General features: G+C 31.7%; 1 protein-coding gene across 3 annotated transcripts; it reads left to right on the top strand.

Annotated features, from left to right (window-relative positions):
- Nucleotides 1–490: 490 nt before the first annotated feature.
- LOC143063900 (prostaglandin G/H synthase 2-like) lies at nt 491–8,734 on the top strand. Of its 3 annotated transcripts, none has more exons than XM_076236340.1 (10): nt 491–556; nt 965–1,040; nt 1,419–1,538; nt 1,950–2,093; nt 2,432–2,754; nt 3,628–3,711; nt 4,041–4,293; nt 4,957–5,243; nt 7,585–7,729; nt 8,316–8,734. In XM_076236340.1, the coding sequence occupies exons 2-10, from the start codon at nt 986–988 to the stop codon at nt 8,690–8,692; spliced, it is 1,788 nt and encodes a 595-aa protein (XP_076092455.1). In that variant the 5' UTR covers nt 491–556; nt 965–985; the 3' UTR covers nt 8,693–8,734. The 3 variants fall into 3 exon arrangements, with proteins under 3 accessions (XP_076092455.1, XP_076092456.1, XP_076092454.1); XM_076236341.1 differs by lacking the exon at nt 491–556 and adding an exon at nt 754–841; XM_076236339.1 differs by lacking the exon at nt 491–556 and having other exon boundaries at nt 919–1,040.
- Nucleotides 8,735–12,579: the final 3,845 nt, after the last annotated feature.

The following is a 12,579-nucleotide window of genomic DNA, read 5'->3' as shown; positions in this document are numbered from 1 at the left end:
AAAAAGAAAATAGACTATGTCGCCTATGTATGTTAGTTGACAGGCGGGGTCATAGCACACACCCCAGTACCCCAATGATGATTATGACCATGTTGTTTTTCTTATTTCATTCCACAGATTCTGAAATAAGTTGTATTATTCGTATTTCCTAGATCAACGCATTTTTATTTCAAAGCGGAATGTTACATTTGACCAAATGACCGTTGCCGGCATTTTCTTCGTTTTTTTATAGATTAGTGTTGAATGCAATTTTAAAAGAATTTAGTGACGAAACTAGTTGTTTTTGGTTCAGGCCCAGCAGGGTTCAATTGCTCATGGTCACTCTTGTCATCAACAAAAGTATTTATTTAAAAAAATATATACCAGTGTAAAGTTTAAAAAAAAACATCCATCGGCATCAACACGTGTTAGGATTAGTGTTAATTCTCGCTAATAAAAGTATTTTGTTTTTGTTTGGCATTAGAAAAAGAAATAATTATGTTTGATTTGGTTTGTATAGATTTTAGTAAATATATGGATGATATAAAGTCTCAATTCTGTATGTTTGATTTTCCAGGTAAGTTCCTAAAATATTAAATTAAAAGCCGTCGCTCAGTTATTTCTAGACCCCTCTGTAGTATGGGTTTTGTTTTGCAAGTCTTTGACAATTCTTTTTGGCATGTAGTTTTTAAAGATCTGATTAGCGTAATCTGAAAAGGAAACTTCAATAATTTATAATTTAATACTCTTTGTCATTTTTACAGAAAGTCAAGTGGTTGATTTTAAAGAAAGTACTTTCCTCCATTCAAATATATGTATTTATATAAAAAATGGAATACTACTGGTTTTTTTTAAGTCATAGGTTGGTGCATTGTTTGAAATAATATAGAGCACACACAAGTATTAGGTTGGTTTGTTTGTGTGTGTTATTTTGTTTGTGTGTGTTTGTGAATATATGATTAATAACATGATATTTACGTTATAGATCATACGGAGTTTTTTAATAATGGACGCCAAATATGGATTTCTGCTTCTTTGCTTGTTAGCACTAACAGATGCAGGTATATATACATTTGATTATTTTATTTTTCAAAAGAACTTATATGAAGTATCTTGGTCTTTTTAACAGTCATTCTCTGCGTCTTGTTTAACTTGAACATCGAAATTTGTTTCAATTTCAATTGCATCCGGCGGTTTATTCGGAATCCATTACAACAGAACAATATGACATATTTACAGCAAACATTCATTTTATTATCATTATTTATATTGTTGTACATTCGTTTGATTGAGCTCTTGATTTTGCCATTTGATAAGGGACTCTCCGTTTTGAATTTTCCTCGGAATTCAGTATTTTTGTGATTTTACTTTTTAATACTAAATACTTTTTACATATCTGAGAATATAAAAGTTTCTACTTTCCGCTCAATTTTTTTCAGCAGGAAATTTATGTTGTTCATATCCGTGTCAGCATGGAGGATTTTGTTTAACAGAGGGATTTGATAAGTATATATGTGACTGTACTGGCACGGAATTTTATGGACGACATTGTGAAAATCGTGAGTATACAACCTCGGATCTAAATAACATTTCAAGTTCAATTTACACGCATACCCCTTACAAAAAAAAAACAAAAAAACAACACACGACGAAAACAGTTCGCAGGAATGTCTTGAATATTTCAATGAATGAGAACTAAAAGGAAATAATGTAAAGGTTGTTTAAAGGAAAAAAACAATAGAAAACAAACGTTAAACAGTTAATTGATGATGAATGCTTAGGCCATTCCTTTGTGTAACCATACGATCGCATAGCCATGTTTCTTGTAGAATTAAAAAAACACATTGCCTTCACTATAGCTTTCAAGTTCTGGTATGTGTGTTTTCTTGTCGAGAGGTTTTCTTTCTTGTTTCGATTATTTTGTCCAGTAATAAGTAAACGTGTTTTGTATATATTTAATCCTTTTTCAGCTATTTTATCTAAACGCATCAAATTATGGTTGAAGCCAAGACCGTCAACAATGCACAACTTGCTGACTAATTATGAATGGTTATGGGATATTGTTAACAATATACCTTTCTTGAGAAATTTTATAATGAAGAATATTATCCTAAGTGAGTATTACTTTACAAAAATCTAGAAGGTATGTCTATCTTGCTATTCGCACTAAAACTGTTGGCGAATACGTATTTTTATAACCGTTTTTTTTTATAACAAGGGCGTGTGGCAGAGAGAGAAAAAATAGTTTCAATAATTTTAGCAGCACTAGTTTTTCCCTATGTTAGGATCGTAATGATGCCGGCTTATGAGTTTATTTATCGGTTTTGAAGGTCTAAATAGACCGCGCGTCATAAGCTTTTAATTTAAAATTAAAAAAATAAGTATTTTTTTCTATACAAACACTCGTTTAAATGTACATGTTTGTCAAAATATATTACCTACTTTTTTATAGTGAGAGCTGGCTTGATTGATAGTCCTCCACAATACGACAACGAACACACTTACATTACTCTTGATGCAAACTTCAATCATTCCTTCTACACGAGGACACTACCACCTGTTCCACTGGACTGTCCAACGCCAATGGGTGTTGCTGGAAGAAAAGATTTACCAGATTTAGATGTTTTGGCAAAAAAACTGCTTTTACGAGAAAAGTTCAAACCAGATCAAAGAGGAACCAGTCTTCTATTTCCTTTTATGGCGCAACACTTTACCCATATGTTTATAAAAACGGACATGAAGCGAGGACCACAGTTTCAATGGGGAGGACATGGAGTAAGTTGGTTAACATTTGTGATACCTCAATTGCAAAAATGAACTAGCATAGTTATTTGCCTTAAGCTCAATGTTTCATTCTTTCGACACCAATAACAAAACACACAGACGGGTATTAGGCCGTTAGTTTTCTCGTTTGAATTTGCATTGTCATTTCGGGCCTTTTATAGCTGACTATGCGGTATGGGCTTTGCTCATTGTTGAAGGCCGTACAGAGACCTATAGTTGTTAATTTCTGTGTCATTTTGGTCACTTGTGGAGAGTTGCTTCATTGGCAATCATACCACATCTTTCTTTTTTTTTTATATATGCATACAACACAAAATTTAAATCAAAATCACCTTTAAAAATTGACAACATGTATTTTTTAAATAATCATGAGGACTTTAGATTTGTTTGCACCAATGGCTGATTACAACTGATAAGAATGTACAATATTACCAAGAGCATGATCTGCTTACTCTTTCAAAGCACCTGATATCAATCAAACTTTAGATGTGGTTGGTGTTGCTGTACTGTTGTGTGTCAGTGTGTTTTCGACTTATGAGTTTGAATGCCCCTATTGTATCTCTCGCCTCTCTTTCGCTCTTAATAAAAAATGTATTTTGTAATTTTTACATACTTATGTTTTTTTTAAAAAAATATATTGTTTATTTGAATTTTGATTAATTTTCACTTGTTTTTTTAAGTTTTCATTATTTCGAATGTGAATGATTAAAGCGGTGTTTTTGCTTGAAAATTATAGTGATGAACTAGAAGAAAATATTTAAAAAAGAAGTAAAAATGTACATGCTAAATTTCAATACGTGAATTACCCCCCAAAAAGCATTTAAAAAACACCGACTCGGTATTCATATTTGCTTATTTTCACAGCTAGATGTGTCGCATATATATGGAAAGGACAAACATGATGAAGATTTGTTGAGATCGTTTGTAGATGGCAAGTTTAAACTTCAGGTTAGTTTATATAGAGTTATAGTCCAAATTTTGCGAACGACATGATGTGTAAAAACCAACGAATTTCCATAGACTGAAAAAAAGCTAAAAACATTTGTCTTCGTTCGTTTTTGAGTTTTTGAATTGTGTCTATAATCGGCCGACTCACTTAAATTACTACACAGAATCCAGAAGACTTAATGTAGATTCTTTGAGTGTATGTGCTTCTTTCGGCCGACTCACTCATGAACTAAATGTAGTCCAAAGTAATTAGTTTGTGACTGAGAGACCGAGCTTACACTAATATAATCTGTGAAAAGCCATTATAAGTAATTTTGATTTTCTTTCAGACTATCAACAATGAAGAGTGGCCTCTTTACAACACGGATGTAAATATGACGCTGAACTTCTTTGGATTTGTACCTGCTATGGAAAATAATAGTTTTGCCCTTGGTCACTCTTTCTTTAACAACTTTCCTGGGCTTTTTATGTTTTCTACTATATGGATGAGAGAACATAATCGTATCTGTGATATAATGAAAAAGGAACATCCAGAATGGATCGACGAACGTCTCTATCAGACAGGGAAACTTATTGTCTTAGGCAAGTATTCTGAAAATGCTAAATGCGAGAGATTACCCAAATGAAACTTTCGAATTCTATTCACTTTTCTTACTTGAAGCAACGAAAGATTTCGTTCAAGTTATTACTGGATTTATCAGATTTCTTCACACACCAATAAAAATTGAAACCCCCAATGTACTGCTATGAAATTTTTCAATTGAGTCAACAGAGATTTGTTTTAAGTACGAATGAAACAATAAATGAATTTAACTGTGAAACACATCTAAGGAGCAACATGGTATTACTTCAACAATACATACGTGTCTATACTAAACGTCATGTTATATGGCTTTCGTTTCCTATCATTTCTTGTTAGAATGTTGCTGCTTACGAGTAAGCTGTTGACAGAATGGTTAAACATGGTAAGGTAGAAGTCATTTGAATCTTTCCTTCTTTTCCTCCAAATCGTTGCGAGATCAAACAAAGGTGTATTAATTTGACGGCTTTGAATTCAAAAAATCATCAATTAACATCAATTCTTTTGAAATAAAAAACACTGACTTTGCCGGATATGAATAGAGGGAGCTGCATCGTACATCGTAACTACTGAGGTGAATTTTACACGGATTTAAATTGAAATTGATAACCAGAAATTTGTTGCGCTTACGTTTTAATATATTATAAATTGTCATTTCATTTTAGGAGAGACGATGAAAATTGTCACAGAGGAATATATCCAGCATTTGAGTAATTACCATTTTCAATTTTTATACAAGCCAGAACTTTTGTTTGATGTACCATTTCAATATCAGAATCGAATTGCTCTTGAATTCAATCACTTATATCACTGGCATCCATTAATACCTGATGATTTCAGTTTTGGAGGAACAAATTACACTTTAAACAATCTCCTTGGCAATCCAGCATTGGTTATAAAACATGGAATGTCCTCGTTTGTGGATTCACTGTCCAAGCAGATTGCCGGTAAAGTAAGTAAATTTTGAGAATGTCTTAGCAAGAAAGTCTTAGTTTTCTCGTTTGAATTGTTTTACGTTGTCATTTCGAGGCCTTTTATAGCTGACTATGCGGTATGGACTTCGCTCATTGTTGAAGGCCGTACGGTTACCTATAGTTGTTAAAATCTGTGTCATTTGGTTTCTTGTGGACAAAAATAATGGAGGGTTGTCTCATTGGCAATTATATCATATCTCCTCTTATATTTTATGTTCTGGGTACTGAATCTATGTTGTGTTCATTTAAGAATTGAATTCTTCTTTTTGTAACTTCATTGGGGTCTAAAAGCGTTGACCGAAGTACATTTTGTATGAAACGCTTTTACAACCCTATGAAGTTACAAAAAGAAGCATTCAATACTTATAATTACATATTTTTAGCAATGATCATGAAAACACGAATTTTATTATTGTTTTATTTAATTCACCTGTGCACTTTATTGTGGGACCCCACGTGTTATCATGAATGAAAAGTTTTATTGAACAATGCAATTGCTTACGGAATAACACGTGATGTGCAGTTAGCCAATCAGAATAAAGTATCATAATGAAACATACATCTTATGTTTTTATTAACAAATGTTATCTTGAATGTAAAATTTAGCGTGGCTTATCTTTGAGTATGTATCAGCAAAACACTATGTTTTTAAAGGTGGATACGCCACTTGAGATCCACATTAACACACAAATGTGATAGAAAAAGAAAAAATGAAAGTCAAAAATTGTATTTTTTTCAATATCAATTAAAAAAAAACTACAATCCCTCAATGTTTTATATGGTAGGTTTAAAATATGTTCTTTTTTCATCTTTTCTATTTGTTATTGTGGAGTTTTTAATCGAACTTTGTCATACGCGTGGTTATATATTTATGTAAAACAGGTTAGAAATGGTGACTGAATATGTCTTTTAAAATAATTCATTACGATATTTACATGTCATATTAAATATAAGAAGATATGATATGAGTTCCAATGAGACAACTTTCCAGGCAAGTCACATTTGTAAAAAGTGAAACATTATAGGTCCGAGTAGGGGCACCAACACGAAGCATTGGCTCTCACCGAACAGCAAGCTATAAAGGGCCCAACAATGACTAGTATACAACTATTTAAACAGGTAAACCAATGGTCATATATATAATCTATGTGTGACCAGGGAAAAAGCAACTTCGTTTATTATTTTGGACTTTGATATAAAATTTTCAATTTTGATATTTCAGACTTTAATTCTCTGTGATTTATAATTCATTTTATTTTATAATTTCGTTTCTATTTACATTTCATATCCAGGACTTAAAATGCAATTTATTCTTAGTTTGGACATTGAGTGACATGTTTCAATCTGTTAGCTAATTAGTGACATTTTACCTTATTCATAATGTATGTTCTTAATTGTCTTAATCAGATTATCATTTAATATTTATTCTTCAAGTTCTAAAAATAGTCTAATCTTTGTCAGTGAACAATATTACTCAAATTAACTGTTATTTGTTATATCTATACTTGTTAATTCAATTGTGTATAAATACTTGTTTATAATTTCTATAAGCAAGATTTGGACTCAGGACTTTACACTGAACACAGTCCATCTGTAATAAAAGTATTAGTATTCCATGCTGAATTATTGGTTTATTCATCTAGTTCCAGAGTCTCAGTAGTTAGTTTTCACCAGAATTTCAAAGTTCAGAGTTCCCATTGCTATTCACAGCAATCGTTCGTTGTGTGATCAGGTGCATCATACAGTTTCAGTAGCAAGAGGCCATTCAGTCAGGCTCTTGTTACACACCCGACAAGTCACCCTCGTTTCCCCGGTGACATATGTATAAAACGAGAAACGAGAAACACTTATGAACCACATCAACAAACGACAACAACTGAACAACATATTCCTTACTTAGGACAGTTGCAAATAAATTTAGCATAGTTAAAGAAGGTTGAACTGGGGTTTTTTTTTCTGATGAAAATAAATACTATTGGAATTATTAGATTACAATCACGTTTATAATTGTACATACTGTATTGGAATATCATATTTAATATATGATAGCTATTATAATCAGTAAACTTTCTTGTGTTATTCGCTCTTGTATACTTATAAGTTTTTGAAAAATATGGCTCCTGTTAACATAAAATTAAAATTGTATTTACAGTCATACAAAAGTTATTTCTTAATTATAAAACGGACATCAAATACATAGTACACATAACACCTCCGTAGAACAACTCGCCCTTTCAACTTCCAATGGTTTAACACGAACATGATATGCATACTCATAGTCATGACAAAAATCGTATCATCTTTTATTATATTTTGCAGTTTACAGTAAGGAACCATCCACATTTTGGTGTAAAAGTTGCGAAGAACGTTATAAAACATGGCCGCGAACTACGTCTGCAGTCCTATAATAATTACAGGAAAAGATTTAATTTACAACCGTTTCAATCATTTGAACAATTAACAGGTTAGTTTTTCAATATAATTGATGTTTTGGCAAGAAATTTTAATATGAATATTTAACTGTTTCGTAAAATGTATTTTCAAAAACTTAATGGTAAATATGTATAAAATTTAAAATTTTAAAATGAGTGCAGTGGTGTGTTACTTAATCACATGTAAGCAACAGTCGTGGGAATCAACAAATCTAAAATTCATATATTTGATTCCAATAGTAGTTAGGGTATCCAGGATTCTGGACAACAACAGCAAAAAAAATGGGAAAATAAAATTGTTATCGTTGCAGTCAAATGTAATAAAAACCTTTTAGGCAATAAGGGGTAACCCACCTTGAATCCGCCGCTGGACATTACTGTCAAACAAATCAAAGATATTGGCACTAGTATTGTATTGATTAGCTTATTATTGAGTCAGACAAACTTTTTGGCAAAAGTAATATTGGCACTAGTATTGTATTGATTAGCTTATTATTGAGTCAGACAAACTTTTTGGCAAAAGTAAAATTTATTTAAAAGATCTTGGAATACATATTTGAAGCTTAAAATTATTTTTATGAAAGACGTACAGTCATGTGAAAACATTGTTTGTTTTAGGCAATAAAAAGTTAGCCAAAGAGTTAGAGACCTTATATGGAGATATCGATGGAGTAGAGTTCTATGTCGGTCTACTCAGCGAGAAGCTTCGGCCCAAAGCATTGTTTAGTGAGACCATGATGGAACTTGGGTCTCCATTTTCTTTGAAGGGTCTCATGTCTAACCCTTTGAGCAGTCCAAAGTATTGGAAACCATCAACATTTGGCGGTGCTGTTGGGTTTGATTTAGTAAAGTCTGCAACTTTAAAGAAACTCTTTTGTCAAAATATAAATGGCGATTGTCCGGAAGTGACGTTTAGAGTTCCAGGATTTGTAGAAAGCCAAGGAGAAGCCGAGGACACAAGTTTAATAAATTGTCCAGAACATGGAGAACAATGAGACCTTCTATGTTAAGTCAAATAAATGTATAGAATAAATTCATTTTTGTTTAGTGGTATTTTTTACAACAAGACTAATGCTTCAAGATGGTCATATGGTTTTTTGTTTGAGTCAAAAAAATAAAATTCGAGAACAATTTTAGTTTTTCACCGCTATCAATCAAGTTTTTTTTCTTCAAAATTTGACACTATAAGGTATAGGAAAAATCTGGAGTCAGATTAATTTTTGTCCTTTGCATGAAAAGAGTATTTTTTTTTTTTATCAATGTGGGAACCAGAATAAATTTTTTTAGGGAAAAACATTTTAAAGATAAATGGTCGGAACGTTAAAAAAAAAGGCAATGAAAATGAACAACACTGACCAGTAAATATATCTTCTGACAAATTTTAAATGTGACTATCATGTATATACCGACTTAAAACATCGATTCTCAACATAAATTGACTGATGAAATTGATATTACATGACAATATTAAACACAGTCATAAAGTCATGTACACCAGAAGCAGTTGATTATTTGTGTATCACTTTCAAGTTGAGGGCGATACATAAAAAATAAAGAAGAGTCTTAATTTGTCTAGAAGGAACAATAATGTAAAGGGGGATACATAACTTACAAAAAACATCTGCAAATGAAGGTTAAATAACTACAACAACGATCAGCAAAAGCCTAGTGTTTTTGTTTATGTCTAAGAGTTTGAATGATATATCTTCATTTTAATTTTCATTTTCAAACTAGAATTATATAAATGAAGTTACAAATATAGAGCCAATGGCTAGATTTGTTTTGATTTGTTTTGATCTTTTTTTTAACCTTGTAATCCTATAGTTAAAGGCGCATAATACAACAAATTAAAAAAACAATTCCATTAAAAAGATCTGTTTTGTAAGATGATCCAATGTACACGTATTGACCTGTACATTCCTGTCAGTTTGTAGGTTAATTGCGACCAAATGAGTGTCAAATCTGGTATATATTGATATAAAAGAATTCAAAGAGAAAATAGAATATGTAAACAGTGTAATATAAATGCGGTTGAAGATGAAACCCACTTTTTCTTAAAATGTAAAATTAATAAATCTTTACGTAATCAGCTTGAAAAAGATATAAATAATATATGTCCAGAATACTTTACATTGTCTGAAACAGATAGATTACAATTAATTCTATCTTCATTTGATATTATGCAGCTTACTGTTCCGTTCATTAAAAAGTCATTTGCACTGAGGGGAGTGGACACAACACCTGCATAAATATTACTGTTTTATCATTTATATATGATTTTTAATATGTTCATTTTTCCATTGTGTATATTGTATTGTATTGTTTGTATATGCCTTCAACCCCCAGGGGTATAAATGTGCATTTCATGAATAAATAGATAATAGCTTGAAACTACATAATAGATATAAGAAGATGTGACATGAGTGACAATGAGACAACTCTGCGTCCAAGTCACAATTTGTTAAAGTAAACCATTATAGGTCAAAGTATAAGTATAAGCATACAAACATAAAAAAGTCATCTTGCGTTCAGTTGTACGATAAAGAGATGCGATAAGATTAATAATGAGACAGCTTATCAACAATAGATATAAGAAGATGTGGTATGAATGCCAATGAGACAACTCTCCATCCAAGCAACAAATTATAAAAGTAAACCATTATAGGTCAAGGTACGGCCTTCAACACGGAGCCTTGGCTCACACCGAACAGCAAGCTATAAAGGGCCCCAAAAATAATACTGTAAAACCATTCAAACGGGAAAACCAACCATCTATATAAAAACGAGAAACGAGAAACACGTATATGAACTACATAACCAGACGACAACTACTGTACATCCGATTCCTGACTTAGGACGGGTGCAAACCTTCTCCCTTTTCTGAAACAATAGTATAACACCACAACATAGGAAGACACACTATAAAATATCAATTAGAAGGCTTAACTCAATAAAAAAAACGCAAATTAACAATGTCAAAATGATGTGGATTTAAGCAATGATGGGTCATCATACAGCCTTCATCAATGAGCAAACCCCATTCCGTATAATTAGCTATAAAAAAAGCCTGGTCGCGAACAAAAGTGAAACAATTCAACAGAAACATGTCTATATAAAAAAGAAGAGGTGGGATGATTGCCAATGATATAACTCTTCACAAGAGACAAAATGACACAGAAATAAATAACTATAGGTCACCGTGCGGCCTTCAACAATGAGCAAAACCCTACCGCATAGTCAGCTCTAAAAGGCCCCGAAATCTATGAACGCTCAACCTCCTATAAAACTCGTGCTTTCAATATAGATAATGTTTTTTGTTTTTAATCTTTATTTTTGGCTTTGAAAAATTGTACCTGATGAACACACGGTACGGTACTACTTTTAACTTTTTTTAATCTTGTACTTGTATTAAAACATCGTAGAAATGGTAAAAATTGAACCACTATCGTTGTTATCATAACTATTTGGACCACGCCTCTATTGTGATCTTTCCAATACCATACTGAACTGAATTGAATTGAATAAACTAAAAATACTTTAATTAAAAAAAAAACACTTTAAGACCTTAATGTTGAAATCCGATTATGATTTTAATTATATTATTTCAAATCTGACGTTTCGTTTCTGTTTAATCTTTGGATTGATTGTTTATTTTAATTATGTTGATGTAACAATGTCACAGTTTGAATATACGGTTTAGAAATGACTTGCAGCTATTTCAAATTTTAAGAATACAGTTCAAAAAGTATACTGTTTGAAACGGGACACGTGTTCCCGTGGTCTGCTATTATTAAAGACAGTATCCTACAGAAATAAGAATTATGTTCAGCCGTAAAAACCTATTCGAAAATAGGAGCTACAATAAGGAGTTTGCTGGTTTTTTTTTTTTTGGCAACTTGAAATCAGCGTAACCAAAAAGTATTTTGAATAACCCTCGTTCACTCTGTGTTTTTGTTAAATGTATTTCTATTTTTATCCTTTTGGTGAGTTAACCTTTTTTTCAACACATAATTTATAGTTTGTTCTTTTGTTGTACTGATACACCACTGTCCCAGGTTATGAGGCAGGTTTGGCGCCAACAAATTAGTTAAACTTCACTACATTCTATATGTGTCTGTACCAAGTCAGGAGCCTCTAATCCAGTGGTTGTCGTGTGTTTCTGTGTGTCATATTTTTTTTTCGTTCATTACTCTACATAAATTAGGCCGTCAATTTTTTTGTTACAACTGTTAAATACATTTGTGATTTCGGGGCCTTTTATAGCTGACTATGCGGTATTGGTTTTGTCCATTGTTGACAGCCATACGGTGACCTATAGTTGTTAATTTCTGTGTATTTTGGTCTCCTGTAGATAGTTGTCTCATAGGCAATTATTCCACATCTTCTCATTTTTACAAATAAGACCAGCCAGAGATCGGCAGACATAAATCTATCAAGTATAATAATTTCTATATGCTTCATTAATTTCTCAGTTTAATATTTTTGTCTTATATATATATATATATATATATTAATTTTTTGCATGTATATGTAATGCAACTGCAACGAAAGACAAACAGGCTTTATCGTAGATATTGAGATAAGATTCTAGGAAATCTTAAAGGATATTTGGCTACAATATAGCTTATTCATAGAGGCTCAATTTGGACGGATAAAAATTTGGTAAAACCTTTGCTCATATCTTATTTGCAACAAAAGAAAATCATGGCAAAGTTTCCAGAACTGCTTTTCAGTGAAATGTGTAAAATACTAGCAACATTAATTCAAAACATGTTATTTTGTTTTTATTTGGATTTATATCATAATCTCTTTATTTCCCTTTGATGTTTTGAATTAGTTAACTATCCCAAGATGATTTGTTTATTTAACAATGTTGTAATCG

The sequence above is a fragment of the Mytilus galloprovincialis genome, chromosome 2 (assembly GCF_965363235.1).
Source record: "Mytilus galloprovincialis chromosome 2, xbMytGall1.hap1.1, whole genome shotgun sequence".
Taxonomy (NCBI): domain Eukaryota; kingdom Metazoa; phylum Mollusca; class Bivalvia; order Mytilida; family Mytilidae; genus Mytilus; species Mytilus galloprovincialis.
The sequence above is the reverse complement of the archived record's forward strand: the minus strand, read 5'-3'. Positions and strand labels throughout refer to the sequence as shown.

What these genes read in the sequence shown, in the direction of transcription:
- LOC143063900 (XM_076236340.1), top strand. Translation starts at nt 986, where the DNA reads ATGGACGCCAAATATGGATTTCTGCTTCTTTGCTTGTTAGCACTAACA. An exon ending in ATGGCAAGTTTAAACTTCAG is followed by an intron (nt 3,712 to 4,040) that starts GTTAGTTTATAT and finishes ATTTTCTTTCAG; the next exon opens with ACTATCAACAATGAAGAGTG. An exon ending in CCAAGCAGATTGCCGGTAAA is followed by an intron (nt 5,244 to 7,584) that starts GTAAGTAAATTT and finishes TATATTTTGCAG; the next exon opens with TTTACAGTAAGGAACCATCC.